The following is a 15,173-nucleotide window of genomic DNA, read 5'->3' on the forward strand; positions in this document are numbered from 1 at the left end:
CTTCTCTAGGCATTAATAACAATTCTTGTTGCTATCATGTGAAAACCTTGTATCTTAATACCTTTTTATGAAGTCAGTCCCAGGTTTTGATGAATATAAAGTGTTAAAACTTAAATGTAGTGAATAGCATACTATTACTCTTATTTTTTGAATGCTCTTTTATTTATGTTTTTATGCTCTTTTAAGTTAAGAACTTAATCTTCTGTATGTTGAATTGTGTCATTTCCCATCTTTGACAGCTTGAGCGCACAAATGATCAACAGATGAATTTATAGCCCTTACCTTACTTTGATAACTGCCCAAATCTGTACTGCTACACTTTGCATTTACAGCGAGGTTAAAACATGGCCCCGCATCACTGCTGCAAAGCAATTAGTGTACTGTAACTTTCTATTGTATATTGCCTTGCCATAGTGTCTTTGTTTCTGTAGCAGTAAAGAATGACACTTTTTTTTCAAATGACCAAGCTGCTTAAGTTTCTTGGATTCTTTTTGAAGAACTGGTGGAAATACTTGAGGTATCAAATTTATTTTCTCATTACTGATTTCAGGTTTATAAAAGCCGATAAAAGGCTTCCAGCATCTGGAGAAACAAAAGCAATCTAGGCTTATCCGAGTTCTTCTTAAATCGTTTGTGAGATAGCAGAGATGATACTTCATTCTATTTGGGCTAAATTTCTTTTTTTTTTTTTTTTTAATCCTTCTCAGCTATCAAATCTCTAGTAAATTACTGCACATCTAAAATTTTGCTTTGCAATCCTGAAAGCTAGCAATATGTGTTAAATTTGTTATTTTAGATTGTTTGATTTAATAGCAAGAGGAATGTTCAGCAGGCTTGACATTTCCTCAAGGAGGAAAGGAGAAGTTATCATTGATTTTCTGTGGGTTTGGATTGTATTTGCTCTTTAAAGTAACCTTGATGTTTGTTTGGTTTTCTGTTTTTCTTACTCCACCAGAGCGTATACAAATGTGACTTCTTAAATCTTCAAATTCAGCAACCTCTCCAACTGGCACAAGATGCTATAGATGCCTTTCTTAAGCAACTGAAAAATCCCATTGATTCTCTACCTGGAGAACTGTTCCATGTTGTCGTTTTCTCACTCCTCCTTTCGTACTTTCCATCCCCCTATCAACGATGGATATGCTGCAAGAAGGCACATGAACTTCTCGTATTAAATGGCTTATTGCTTGTAATAACTCCTGATTCATCTCATCAGAATCGCCGGGCTATGATGATGAAAAGCTGGAAAATTGCCATAGAGTCCTTGGGTTTTAAACGCTTCAAGTATTCCAAGTTTTCTCACATGCACCTGATGGCATTTAGGAAAACTTCCCTGCAAACAACAAGTGACTTAGTTAGCAGGAACTACCCAGGAATGTTGTATATCCCACAGGATTTCAACAGTATAGAGGATGAGGAGTATTCCAACACTTCCTGCTATGTTCGATCAGATACAGAAGATGAACAGCTAGCTTACGGTTTTATGGAGCTACCTGATGCTCCTTATGACTCAGACTCTGGAGAAAGCCAGTCTAGTTCAATTCCTTTCTATGAGCTAGAAGACCCTATATTGCTTCTAAGTTAATGTAGTAGTTGAAATGCCCTTTCAGTCAAACCTCTTGCTTAACTAATTTTGCTATACTAACATGGGCTCAACACACAAAAATGGTTTGCGTAAAGAAAATGCAAAGGTTTACAGAGTTTGCTATTTTTTTCTACTTTTGAATTTTAAAATTTATTCTTGTATGAAAGTGAAAAAATACAAGTTTTATGCAAATGACTCATGTCATAGCATAAATTGCTGTTACTTTCTTTAGATTTATATCACTAATTTTTTTTCCAGAAAGGTACCATTCTTTAGTGCTGTGAAGTGTGAATTCTATTTAATTTGCTAAACGTTGTTTCAATATTTTAACTCAGTGTGGTTGAGCTTAAGGCACTGGAGTTGGTGGGCTTCTGAGAAGTATATGTAGGAAGAAATAATTTGTACTTTAATTAAATGTGCAGATAGGTTAAGACACTTCGTTACACATGTCCCTTCTTAATTATGGAACAAAACTTTTTTCCAGAATCTGTTTGACTCTGGTTAAGCCTGGGCTGGAGAAACTGTAACACTTGCACATTTGATTTTATGTTGCAGCCCTCTTGAGATAATACCAAATCAAGATAACACCAAAACACTGGAATATATTCATCCATAGTTATACATACTATGTAATTTCATTGCATAAATAGTAGTTAGACATGAGAGTTCTGAAGAAGTTATCCCCCACAGAGGAGTATGGTACGTCTAGACAAATATGTTCCACTTCAAAGCTGGAACATAGTTTTGCAATTTTGAGTGTACAAGCAGTAACATATATCAGTATTTCCCCAATGATGGTGTTCTGTATTCTCTTCAAACTGTGTTTTTTTGGGGGACAGGGTGGGTTTTGTCATGTTTTAAAGTAAATTATTTATGCATTTTAAAAACAAATAACCTTTTCTTTAATTGTACTTATTTGTAGACCTCCCAAGTTATATGGTAACTACAGACCAATTTTGTAAAAAAGGAACATAATTATACAGGTTTTTCAAGGATACACATATTTGCACAACCACACAAGTGACATTAGCATACACTATTTGTTTGCTTATTTGGACCCAAAAATCTTCTGTTTAGTTAAACAAGAACTCCATAGCTGTCTGAAAAATGGTCTGCATTGTAAAGAGATGGAACAGAAGTGTTTTACATCTATTAAGTTTTTTAACTTGTGTAATAAATTTGTGAGTTTTTGCAGGAGAAAACAATTCTGTTTGGTGGTAAAACAGAGACTTCAGTATTAGTTTAGCTTAGCTTTCCCTCCATTTAAAAATAATGGCCAGAATTTTCAGATTTGAATGTTAGGCTGTTAAATCTATATGTAAGTGCCTAATAATAACAGATTTGAACTAGGTGCCATATCATGGTTTTAAGACTGACTTCAGCAAAATGGTAGAAAATACTAATATAGTTTCAAAGGTGGTTGTGATAAAATATACCTTACACCATATTAACCTACCATGTTGTATTTATAATACAGAAGTTACCAGATAAACTGAAGTTGTGGTGTGGATTTTACAGTGGTTGCTACAAAAAATGAAACTTACTCCTTCCATTGAAGTTTTGCACTGAAAGTGTCACAGTTTGACCTACCTGGTTTTCTTTTATACTGTTTCCTACATAGAGTCATCCTGCATTGGTCCAGTGTACACTCATACGTGGTCTGGACTGCAATGCTTTATTCTTTAACATAAGCTTTTTTTGTGTCTCTCTTCTTAACTTTAAAGCATCCCCTAATACCCGCTTCAGATTTGGTATTCAATCTGAATGATATCATTACATACAAACCAAACAATTGCATTCTGATGTGTAAAAAAAAACAATTAAGTTCAGACATACAGGTATCATGGTTGACTTTTAAATTTTTTTTTTTTGCGGAGAATGCTTCTCTAATGAAATACATGATGGCTTCAAAACTGTCTATAAGTCAGCATTTGCATCTAGTGCTTTACCACTTGACTTTCGCTAAAACATTTGTCATTCAAAGCTTTTCTTCTTCCCAGTTAACCACTGACTCCAGCAGTCCTCATGTTAAAACTAAAATATTGGTGCTATAAATTAATCTGTTTATGGAAACTTAATCTGTGCATACTTCAAAGTGTACCGAACATTTTAACTGCGACTCCTTTTAAATAAAAAATAAATAAATATATGTTGGCATTGGTTAATGAAAATTGGTTTGAGACATGCAAAAAAAAGCAATTCACGCCAAGATTTATCCCCCCAAAATAGTTTAAAATATTAACATCTAAAATTTAAGCCTTTTTGGCAGGTTGGTGACACCACTGTGTTTGTGGTTTAGGGACCCGAGATTCGTAACAGGTTGGTTTTCTTGCTGCTCATTCTAAAGACCTGAAGTGTTCTCTCTCACTCTCTCATTCTCTCTCTCTTTTTTTTTTTTTTTTTTTACAAGGGACAATAGATTGTGGTGGAGGAGGAAAGTGGGATTTACATAGATACTTATACCTCCCTGAACAATAAAGTGGTGATATCAGGAGTTGTTGGATATTTGGCTTTGGTGCAAGAAGAATGTTTCTGAGTTATCAAATGTTAGAAAATTGTGACTGTGCAAGAGATCTCTTGTTCTTAAGGTGCTGGAGAGGAAAAGGAAAAAATGTGTATTTGCATTTCTGTTGTCTTTATGTCACTGCTTTGTGAACAAACCACATTTATTAAAAAAAAACTGAAAACCTTTTTAAAAATTGTTTCTTTGGTGTGGAGATGTTTCTTTTTCTTCCTGTGCAATCAGTTTATGCTGAAATCCAGTGAAACCAACGCAGAGTTATTTTCCTTATTGCCAAGAAAACAGTTGTGTTGGGTTTATTTTATAAACAACTGAATTATGGTAAATATGTTAAATTTGGTACTTCAGTTTCAGCTTCTACATCTCAGTTGTGGCCTTTGCTTTACAGCGGAAGGGTTTTTGGAGTTCTTCCATTTGATCCTGTAACATGTTTCTTTGCCTGCCGGCTTAGGATGCAAACACCTAATGCAGTTCCTCTGTTTTCTGTCTAGATGTTCTTAATTTCTCCCTGAAATATATGTGCAGCACCTGTTGTATGTTGGCCCTTTGAGGTCGCTGCTGTATTTTTCTACCTGGTGATTTTGAGTACTGGAGGTGTTGGGAAAGGATGGCAATAGGAAAAGAAACCCAAAGAACTGAAAATGCAAGGCTCCTACTCAGATACAGATTCTAAGAAAATTAGATTTCAGCAGAACTGAAGTGTGGCCCTAGCACTGCAGAGCCTAGCTGGTATATTCTGGTCTCTTACTGAGAGTGAAGATCAGAAAATGTGATTTCACAGCTCTTCAGTATTGCTTCCTGCAGAATCTTTCTGTCCTTTTCTGCTGCATGGACACTTGCTCACTTGCTTTAGAGGTGTGATCATTCTAAGTCTTTTTAGTCATATCTCCATGAATCAGCAGCAGGTTTTCTGCTCCTTTTTCCTCATTTTCTCCAATTCATTGTTTTGTACCTGTAGAATAGCAGGAAGATTTTTTTTTTTTAGAAGGGTTGCATTTCACAAACTTGCATAGAAACTTAGTTGTTTTTTTTTACTTTTTAAGTAAAATATTCACCAAGCAGTTCAACAAATAGTTCTTGAAGAGTATTCCTAAATCATAGTTGGACAGATACAGTACTGTTGTTTGTGGTGCTGGTAAAGCATCTGAAGCAGGTGATGTTTACTAAGCAACTGTAATTTTTATTGTTCTGCTTGTTAAAGGAAAACCTTTGTGCTTTTTTTTTTTTTTTTAAACCCAGGTAACTTTTAAGGCCTGTTGGTCAGTTTTATTTAAAATTTGAAGAGGAGAGGTAAGGAGGTTCTTGTGAATCAGTTGACTGAATCATTGAGGCAGGAAAGACAAACTGTCAGAGTTCAGGTGTTTGCATATCCAGCTGCTGACGGTCAGCACTAGTGCTTCTGTTCTAGGTGGGCAAAGGGGCTGGTTGTGATGAAGGGATTGTAAATCCGCAGCAGGCCCACCCTAGAATGGTTTGGGTTGGAAGGGACCTTAAAGATCATCTGGTTCCAACCCCCCTGCAGTTCAAAGAGCCCCTGTGCAGCAGCTGTCTAAACTTCATTTAAACTCCCCTGGTTTTGCCTGTTGAAGCAAGGGAGCTCTTAAGACCCAGAACTGCTTGCTCTTGCCCACCTACCTGCAAGGGCCAATGCAAAACACGCATTTCCAACAGAAAGTGTGGTGAAGCACTGATGGTCAAGGAATCGTGCCTTCTGTGTAATGCCGGGGTGGTCATATCTTTGTTTGAGGAGCACGAGTTCCTCCAGGACCAGAGTCCTCTCGCCCAGCAGAAGGCTCCTGCTAGCCAACTAGGGGACCCGTCTGCCTTGCAGTCCTGATTCAAACACAGCTTTCCCTCTTCTGTGTCCTAAGCACCAGCTGACACTGTTTATAGGTTTGGGGGTTGTTTTTTTAGTTCTTGGAGCCTCTTAACCTGGCACTTGGGTCTGTGGAGGGGAGAACGCGCTTTCACTCCTGCCTATCATTTAGGTGCTACCGCACAGCGAGACAGCTGTGAGGCTGGAGGCTGCCCATGGGAACACTGTTACAACCCCACTCTGGCTCATCGACTCGGGCAACGGTTCTACCGAGCGCCTCGTCGCCCGGGCTGGGCTCCGGCAGCGCCCGGGCGGCCGCGGCGGCGTTTGAGCCTCGGCGCGGCCCGTAGGCGGGACGCCTCGCTCAGGCTCAACATGGCGGCGCGCGGGGGGTGGGAAGTTTCCGGGATGCCTGTTGAGGTGAGTGCGGGCCGGGGCCGGGCCTCCTCCCGCGGGTTAGGGGAACGGCGGGGGCCTGCGGCCTCCCGGGGGGTGGGCCGGGCTTGCCCCGGCGCCGTGTGCGTGGAGCAGGGCCCCGTCAGCGCGGCGAGGGGAGCCTGGCAGCCAGCCCCGGGGGGAACGCGGCCTCCCCGGGCAGGCCCAGGCCCAGGCCCAGGCCCGGGCCCTGGCGGGGCGGGCGCCGTCTGCCCAGAGCAGCTTCCCGGGGCGGCAGCTTGTGGTAAGCGGCGTTGCCCCGGCAGCCCCGCGGCTGGCTGCGCCCGCTCCGGGGAGCCACATGCCGGCGTTGAACTTCCGTGGCCGGGCCAGCCCGGCAGCTGGTGCTCTGGCCGGTGCTCTCCGTTTGTTTGGCACCGGTAATCCCTAATACAGGCTTGGTGTTAACATCTGAGAAGTAGCGGAGTCGTTCGTCTGAGGTTTAAGCCTACTGTATTAATATGTTACCTAAATGCGACTTTTTGTTTAAAAAAATTCTCATAGAGTTGCTTTTTTAAAAAAATATGCGCTAAACTGGGAGAACAAAGCTGAAGAAAAGCGGGTGGAGTTATTTTAGATAGGCCTTACCTGGACTTTAAATCAATTGCAGTTAAACTACTGAACCATCTTTGGGTTTCAGTTTTTTTTTTTCTACTTTGTTAGACAAATTAGGTAAAAACTACTTTGGGAATAGTGTTCCTTTTTGTGTAGGAAAGCTCTTGGATAGTTTAGTCCCTAAATCTCTACTTAGACTCCAGGTTTTGCTTAAAGTTGTGTTTGCAAAAGTTGACAGATATTTAAAAGTGGGTGTACGCATTCTGTTTTGGATCTAAACATGATTTGCTCAGATATGTAACTCAGATGTTGCAACCTGAAATTTTAAGGCCCTTAGCCTAAAACATAAACAAACACAACACCCCCCTGACTTTGAACAGTCCTTGTCTAAACAGTCAAAGTCTTAACAGAAATGAGTAACAAATAGCTGTGTTTTAAAGAATAAATCGGATACTGCAATTTCCCAGTAAAATTGTCTGAATTGCTGTGTTACATTTATTTGCTAGTAGCTGCACAATGGGATACATTAATCATGAAAACACTCCTTTTCCTCTTTTCACCAAGAAGTTGACCATGTGTTTTGGTTAGAAAAATACTAACGATTAACAGTGTGGTTTAGTAGTGCACCTTTTTGCTGATTGGCTGGAAGGTGTAGCCAGGAAGAGGAGGTTGCATTCCTGGTCCGAGCTGTCATTTTGCGAATACTTCATGCTCGAGCGGACTTTGTGCCTTTCTGCTAGGAACAGATGTGTTCCCCTGCCCCGGCACCCGGCGCAGCACATGGGGCAGCAGCAGAGGAGCTGCTCTTTTGTGTTTTGCATGATGTGATGGCAGCAAAACTCCACTTGGCACAAGCTGAACCAGTCGGTGTAGTTTTCTGTCAGAGTGCCTGTTTTCCTGCAAGGGAGTTTGCTAGTGTAAGGATCTCACCAGCAAATAATTTAGCGACTGTAGCAAAATTTTAAGCCAGGCGTTAGATGGGAGCTTCCACCCTTTGCGTATGAGCCAGCCTGCTGAACTCTGTGAGTCTTATCCAAAGGAAGGTTTATAGTGTTAACCCCTTGACTTGGAAGGGTTCCAGAAAGGCTCAGGAATCAAGATAACAGGATGGCATGGCAGATGTTCAGCGTAGCAGTAGTCACGCATCAGTGCTGTGGGTTGGAAGGAGATGGGAAATTGTTCCTCTGTATTCATGGTTTGAATGAGAGATAACTGGGGGCAGGGGGAGGGCATGCGTAGAAGTTGAAATAAATGGCTCAAGTTGTCCATAAAGCACATGTTGATTGTGGTATAGGAAACAGTGAGACTGTGGACAGTGCTGTGACACCTGATATATTGCGAGCTGGAATATGATAGCTAACTTTGGGCTACGTTAGCTATATAAAGTAGAAACAAATGAAAGGTTGAGAGGAACAGTAAGTATATTACTGAGTGAGGGGAGAACTATTACGAGATCTTAAGCATCCGGGCAACTCAGAAGTAAGTTTTTGTGTATAAAACATTAATAATAATCAGTACAATGAAAATGCACAGTTGAAATCCAAAGAACTTTAACTTGCAATGGCATAATGTAATAATTATTTGCTTTAACTATATGGTATGTTTTCTTTTCAATTAAACAGATTTTTAATGCATAGCTCTTCCAAGCATATCTGCGATGTTGCTAGATATTTAACATAATTTGAAAATACGCGTTACCAAACTTAAGTAATTTAAGCAATAGGATTTCTTAGGCCTAGTTTGTCTCTACACCAGTTACTCAAGCTGGCTTTACACTGGGTGTCAATCTTCAAATCAGGCAAAGCTTGTGGGCAGATCAGTCAATTCACTTTTTCCTTTGTTGTTCACTGGTTTGAAAAGTGAGAATTTAAAAATCAAGAGAGAATAATGTCTAAGTTTTGAGTTTCAGTCAAGGTGTCCTTTCATACTTCCCCCAGCATTATAAATAAAAGTAGTAAGCTGTAACCCAGCTCTGAGTGTTCTTGACACATTGGTTGCTCTGTCATACCAGTGACTCTTCAGACGTCTCTGTAAGATGGGTTATTAAGTAACATCATGGTTTAACCTCAGCCGGCAGCTAAGCCCCACGCAGCCACTTGCTCGCTCTCCTCACAGCGGCATGGGGGAGAGAATAGAAAGAGTAAAAGTGTGAAAACTCACGGGTTGAGATAAGGACAGTTTAATAGGTAAAGCAAAAGCCACATGCACAAGGAAAGCAAAACAAGGAATTCATTCACTGCTTCCCATGGGCAGGCAGGTGTTCAGCCATCCCCAGGAGAGCAGGGCTCCTTCACGACTAACAGTTACTTGGGAAGACAAACGCCATCACTCCAAACATCCCCTCTTCCTTCTCCTTCCCCCAGCTTTATATGCTGAGCATGACGCTATATGGTCTGCGATATCCCTTTGGTCAGTTGGGGTCAGCAGTCCCAGCTGTGTCCCCTCCCAACTTCGTGTGCACCCCCAGCCTACTCGCTGGTGGGGTGGTGTGAGGAGCAGAAAAGGCCTTGACTCTGTGTAAGCACTGCTCAGCAGTAACTAAAACATCCCTGTATTATCAACACTGTTTTCTTCACAAGTCCAAAACACAGCCCCATACTAGCTACTGTGAAGAAAATTAACTCTATCATCCCAGCCAAAACCAGCACAGGTAATTACTTAAAAAATGATAGAGGCTACGTATGAGTCTTCTTGGGGACTCTGCCCCCTTGTTGGGGACTTTGCCCATAACGTGTATAATCATACTCTTAGATAAAGTTTTTGTTAGTAACTTTAAAAGCAAAAGTTATACATAAATATAAACAGTACACAGGATTTCAGTAGCTTTTTACTAAGGGAATTGGGCTGACTGGTTGTTCTGGGGCTCTTTGTAATTTGTGACACTTCTTAAGACAATTAGAAATGAAAAAATATTGATACTGACTTTCTTATTTCTGTACTTTCTTGTGATCCACCTGTTGTTTTCTGCCTGATTTTCTCTGGAGGTGTCGGCTCTGTTTCATTCATTCAGTGAATCCTGGTTTAGGAGGATCGAAAGGATAAAAAAAGAGTACATGTGGTTCTCTTTACAAGTAGTTTCACAGAAAGCTTGTTCTCGGAGGAGTACTTATCAATTTGTCACTTACAAAACATTTTGCAAATAGAGCAGGGTTGTGACTTCAAAGTACAAACCTTTTTTGCCTTTTAACTAGGGAGCTCTGAACTATGCCTCTGACAAATTTGTGATAAGTAGAAAAGTATATAAATACAGTGAAATGGAGATTTTTATGGAAATAGAATTTCATCAATATTTTTTCCCTACCTATAGCAATTAGTAGTATTGTTTATGGGTAAATTCAATAAGATTAAACACCAATAGGATTGGTGGTCGTGGTCCTCGTGTTTCAAGAGTGAGTTCAGACCAGGATGAAGCTTATCCTGTAAAATAGTCATGATCTCCAGTGAGATCTGCCAAGCCACGTTTTCTTACAAAATTCTAAAAATACTACTATCCGTTCCTATACTATATGAAAAAGAAAAGCATGATGATTAAATGGATCTGAGTAAAAGGTGCTTATGATCCTAAATATAATATTTATCCTGATCATTTTTGTTTGTTTTTATTTGTGGGGGAGAAAAGTGACTTGGAGGGGTGAAAATGAAGGCTTTGATTTTATATTAAGAAAAGTCTCTGAAAATGTTGCCAGATCAGTTGATACATCTGTGTGTCCACTCCCGTTCCATGAAATGGAGATAATGATAATATCCTTTTTCATTATCTACTGTGGATTAAGCTTGTTAACTGATTATGAAGTTCTTTTTTGTAAATTGTGTAGTTATTTGACTACTAAAAAGAAGCCTTGCGAAGCATATTGAAGAGGTTTAGTATAAAGTGATAACTTGCCAAATGTAATGATGAAGTAAAACAATGTTTTAAAACAATATTAAACTATTTTAGAAGGTAATAGGTATGATAGTAGTATTTTGGATACCCATAGATACCTAATATAGATACCTAACGGATGGGTTTTGTGGAAAAACTGCACAGGCCAGGTTCAGTTTGCCTTTTCCTCCCATTCCAATTATGAAATAAGATTTATGCAGAACCCATTTTATATTGGTTTTAATAATGACCCCAATTTGAATGACCTTTAACAACACACATACTTTGTCTTTATTATGTGTTTTTTAATTTAGATGTTAAACTTCTTGGTGAGAAAGAATGTGTCATGTTTATGCTGTATATGATTGAAAGGAATTATTTGCCACTAAAACTATTTTAATTCTTCTTCCAGGACTTCAGTGATTCTGGACCACTGTTACTGATTCTGGACCACTGTTACTGAAATGATATTACAGAAGGCGGCGATTGCATTGTGTTTGTTGGATGAAACCCAAACATTTACTTTCAGTCAAGTGGGTAAAACCCCCTAACTGCAGTTTACATGTGTAGGTCACTGCGTTACTGTGTTAGTCATTGTCTCTATGCAGCAATGACAAGGCTAGAAGAAGCGAACAGAGAAGTGAACATGCACTCATCAGTCAGATATCTTGGCTATCTTGCCAGAATCAACCTACTGGTTGCCATTTGCATGGGCCTTTATGTCAGATGGGAAAAAACTGCGGATGCACTGATTTTGGTAATATTTATTCTGGGGCTCTTTGTTCTTGGAATTGCCAGCATACTGTACTACTATTTTTCAATGGAAACAGCAAGTTTGAGTCTCTCCAATCTTTGGTTTGGTTTTTTGCTTGGCCTTCTCTGTTTTCTTAATAATTCTGCCTTCAAAACAGATGCGAAAGAAGAAGCTACTAAATATTTGCTCCTCTCTGCCATTGTTTTAAAGATATTATGTGCTTTGGTTGAGAGGATTTGTGGTTGTATCCATCATCGACCGACTCTGCTGACAACAGTTGAATTTTTGGAGCTAGTTGGGTTTGCAATTGCCAGCACAACTATGCTGGTAGAAAAATCTATGAGTATTATTCTGTTGGTCATGGCTTTGGCCATGTTGATTATTGACTTACGTATGAAGTCTTTTTTGGCAATTCCAAATTTGGCAATTTTTGGAGCCATTGCATCCTTACTCTTTTTTCCATCACTGCAAATCCCCACAAACCCTTCTGCCTTGGCATGTTTCTTCAGCTGCCTGATTTCAGATCCCCTTCTTGACGTTTACTTCAGTGGACTTTCAGTTACTGAACGATGGAAACCCTACTTGTACCGTGGTAAAATTTGCAGGCGGCTTTCTGTCATCTCAGTTGGAGTCATTGAACTGATCTTTTTCATTCTTGCAGCCTTTAAACTACGTGATTTGGATCTCTGGTATTTTGTGATACCTGGTTTTTCTATTTTTGGAATTTTCTGGATGATCTGTCATGTGATTTTTTTTATAACTCTTTGGGGATTTCACACAAAACTAAATGACTGTCACAAGGTATACTATACCCACCGTGCAGAAAACAACAGCCTAGACAGAGTTATGGCATCTAAAGGGATGCGTCACTTCTGTTTAATTTCGGAACAGCTAGTATTTTTCAGCCTTGTCGCAACTGCTGTTTTGGGGGCCGTGTCTTGGCAGGTAAGTATTAATCTCTTTATCTTGATCTCCCTCTTGAGAATGCTCCTGAGAATTGTTGGCTCCTTAAAATTCCTGTGACATTTAATGGTGTGCTGTGGCTCAGCAATTCGAAGTTGGAACCCTTGGTTTCACCAGCATGCTCTTCAAGTTAAACACTCTGTGCTGCCTTGACTGTGGCCTGTTAAGGCAACTAGAACATACCAGCTTCTTTTTGTGGGCAGAATGGGAAGAATTAATGCTTCCAGGGCAAAAGAAGTGTGCAAAGTATTGCAAGTTTGCCTACTTATGAAATTATTTTGCTTTTGGATTCATTGTGCCATAAAATTTGTTTTCAAAGTAAATCATGATGTTGAACCCTAGTAATACTCACTATATTGAGGGCTTTTCTTATGGACTATTTTAATTGAATCAAGGCAAATTCATGTTTTAAGAATGTATTTTTCAGTAATTTTCCATTTAACTATTAATATGGAATTAGAGATCAGCTGATAAACTGCTAAATTGTTGGCATATGCTCTAAGTGTCTTATTTTCAAATCTAGTTATGCACCACAGGATATGTCCTCTGAAAGACCAGTTCTTAAAACCACACACTGTTTTTTACTTTTCTTTCCATTTCTGAATTAAGGACTTTGTCTTTTCTTTGCAGAAAACATACATTTCTCTCAAAATGCTTGTTCAGCACCCAAGTTAAAGTACGTTTTGTGATGTCAGAGTTACAGTAGGGTGAAAAAGGAGTTTGGTGTCTGTTTTCTTTTTTAAGCTGATCTAAAAACTGCCAACGATCATTTTTATACCCATGCATCTCTTAAATGTATTACACACATATATATAATAATAATATATAAAAATGGTTATTATTTCTGGCAGATCCAGTTTACAGAAATGTCTCCATAGTGTTTCCAAAACAATTTGCTGCCCATTCCTGCAGATTTTCTTAGAATAAATAACCTTGTAGATGACAGGTGTTACAGAACTTGGTGGAAAAGGAAATTTACAATTATTTTGTGAGGTTTTGTGGGTTGTTTTTTTTTTTTGGTTTGGTTTGGTTGTGTGGTTTTTTGTTTTTGTTTGGTTGGTTTTTTTTTTCATGAAGATCGTTGGAGGTTAACAGACAAGCCTGGGAGGAAGGCTGGGTAGTTTTGCTCTTTCTTTGGAAAAGTATCAGCATGCATCGCTATAGCATCTGGACTTGCAGAAAGGACAAAGGGAAGAAATAGAACTGAAAAGAAGTAGAGAAGAAAAATCTCCAAAATGTATTTACGGAAAGTGAAGGTGCTAATGTACCAAAAGAAATGGCAAAGTGGTTTGGGAGATAGAAACAACAGATGGAGTATCAGCATGCTAATATTGTTAACTTCCATACTTCTGAGAATTATGTGATTTTTCTCAAAACGCAAATCTTTACTTTTTCTATGCTAGATGCCGGTTTTACAGTAAAAGCCATTTTTTGCCATGTCTGTCAGATAGTCTTATTAGTTTCTCTCTCCTTGCCCTGCTCCTTTAACATCCTGAGACACACTCCACCTAATTACACCTAACAAAGCAGTCAGAACAAATGGAATGCATACGTTGTCCATATGGTCACTGGAGAGAGGCAGTTCCTTTTGGTGGCGCCCAGAGCCTGTGTGCAGGAGTTTAACCACCAGACTTGGACAGAATCTTCAGGGGAAGGGCTCTCTCCCCTCATCTATCTGCTTAAAGCACACAGGCACTTCCTGTAGGAGGACCGCTTCCTTACTGCAAGCTCTGTGCGTAAGCAAGGAGGATTGGATTCATACCCATCTTGTTACTTTTTTCTCTTCACATTGATTGATAATTCTTTGTAATTTTTTTCTGTCTCTGTGCTCTGCCTCAAAATAACTGCAAAGGTTACATGTCTGATAATTTTCAGTCCTCTCTAATTCTGAAGAAGTACTGTCATGCTGTGGAATCACTTGTGCGGGACTGTTCACAAGAAGCAAACTGGCAATGCGTCTAAAATCTTAATATTTGTTAATGGCTAATTTCAGTTTGTAGTGTCCTATGTGTAAATAAGATAAGCTGTTGCTCATCACCTCTGTCTGATAGGTTGCATATTTGCCTGTTCAGCGGGAAAAGAATTGTAGTGGCAAAAGGGAAAGGCATCAGAAAATACTTCTGCTTGTCAGGAAATCCAGTTTTTTCTTATGATAATTTATTTTTAGTAGATAATTACATTTGCATTTCTTCTACTATATTTATATTTCTTTCATCATGTGCTTATAGTAATGAATTAGTTTAAGATTATGAATGCAGTTGTCTCCAACTAAAATAATTTCTACTTCAGAAGATGTTGTGATGTTTGCCTTGCAGATCACTGTGCCTATTCCATCTCATGTCAGAAAATGAAATACTTTATCAGCCCTGGCCAGAACAAAATTTAATAAATGGATGTATCGTGTATTATAGTGATTGCAGGAAACTGTGGCCTTTTCTGTATTTTTCTGGCTAGTGTCAGGTTTCGAAATAATTAGAAGAAAGCAATGATGCATAAGCACACAATTGACCATCTTGCTGGGCATTTGTTTTTTTTTTCTAGAGGTTTAAGGAAACTAGTATTATTTCTTCTTTGTAAGGGGGATTTAAGGCCTCAAGACTCTAGAATCCTTTGCTGGATTTTTGAGTCTGCTGTTTCAAGAGGTCTAACAAGCTCAAGAGTAGTGTAGCTAACAAGCTTCTC

The 15,173-nt window shown here is 39.2% G+C and overlaps 2 protein-coding genes across 5 annotated transcripts in view; both read left to right on the forward strand.

Annotated features, from left to right (window-relative positions):
- SAMTOR (S-adenosylmethionine sensor upstream of mTORC1) overlaps positions 1–4,289 on the forward strand; it is a 37,766-nt gene extending 33,477 nt beyond the window's left edge. For 2 of the 3 annotated variants that reach the window (XM_068401116.1, XM_068401117.1), the window contains one exon: positions 956–4,289. In XM_068401116.1, the coding sequence (XP_068257217.1) occupies positions 956–1,585 (630 nt within the window). In that variant the 3' untranslated portion in view covers positions 1,586–4,289. The remainder of the gene's footprint in view (positions 1–955) is intronic. The other variant, XM_068401118.1, reaches the window with a different exon arrangement.
- A 2,004-nt stretch (positions 4,290–6,293) lies between these two features.
- TMEM168 (transmembrane protein 168) overlaps positions 6,294–15,173 on the forward strand; it is a 29,671-nt gene continuing 20,791 nt past the window's right edge. Inside the window, exons 1-2 of one of the 2 annotated variants that reach the window (XM_068402185.1) lie at positions 6,294–6,342; positions 11,187–12,473. In XM_068402185.1, coding sequence (XP_068258286.1) covers positions 11,337–12,473 — 1,137 coding nt within the window. In that variant the 5' untranslated portion in view covers positions 6,294–6,342; positions 11,187–11,336. Of the gene's footprint in view, positions 6,343–6,665; positions 6,738–11,186; positions 12,474–15,173 lie in introns of those variants that run through there. The other variant, XM_068402186.1, reaches the window with a different exon arrangement.

The sequence above is a fragment of the Nyctibius grandis genome, chromosome 5 (genome assembly GCF_013368605.1).
Source record: "Nyctibius grandis isolate bNycGra1 chromosome 5, bNycGra1.pri, whole genome shotgun sequence".
In the NCBI taxonomy this organism is placed as follows: domain Eukaryota; kingdom Metazoa; phylum Chordata; class Aves; order Nyctibiiformes; family Nyctibiidae; genus Nyctibius; species Nyctibius grandis.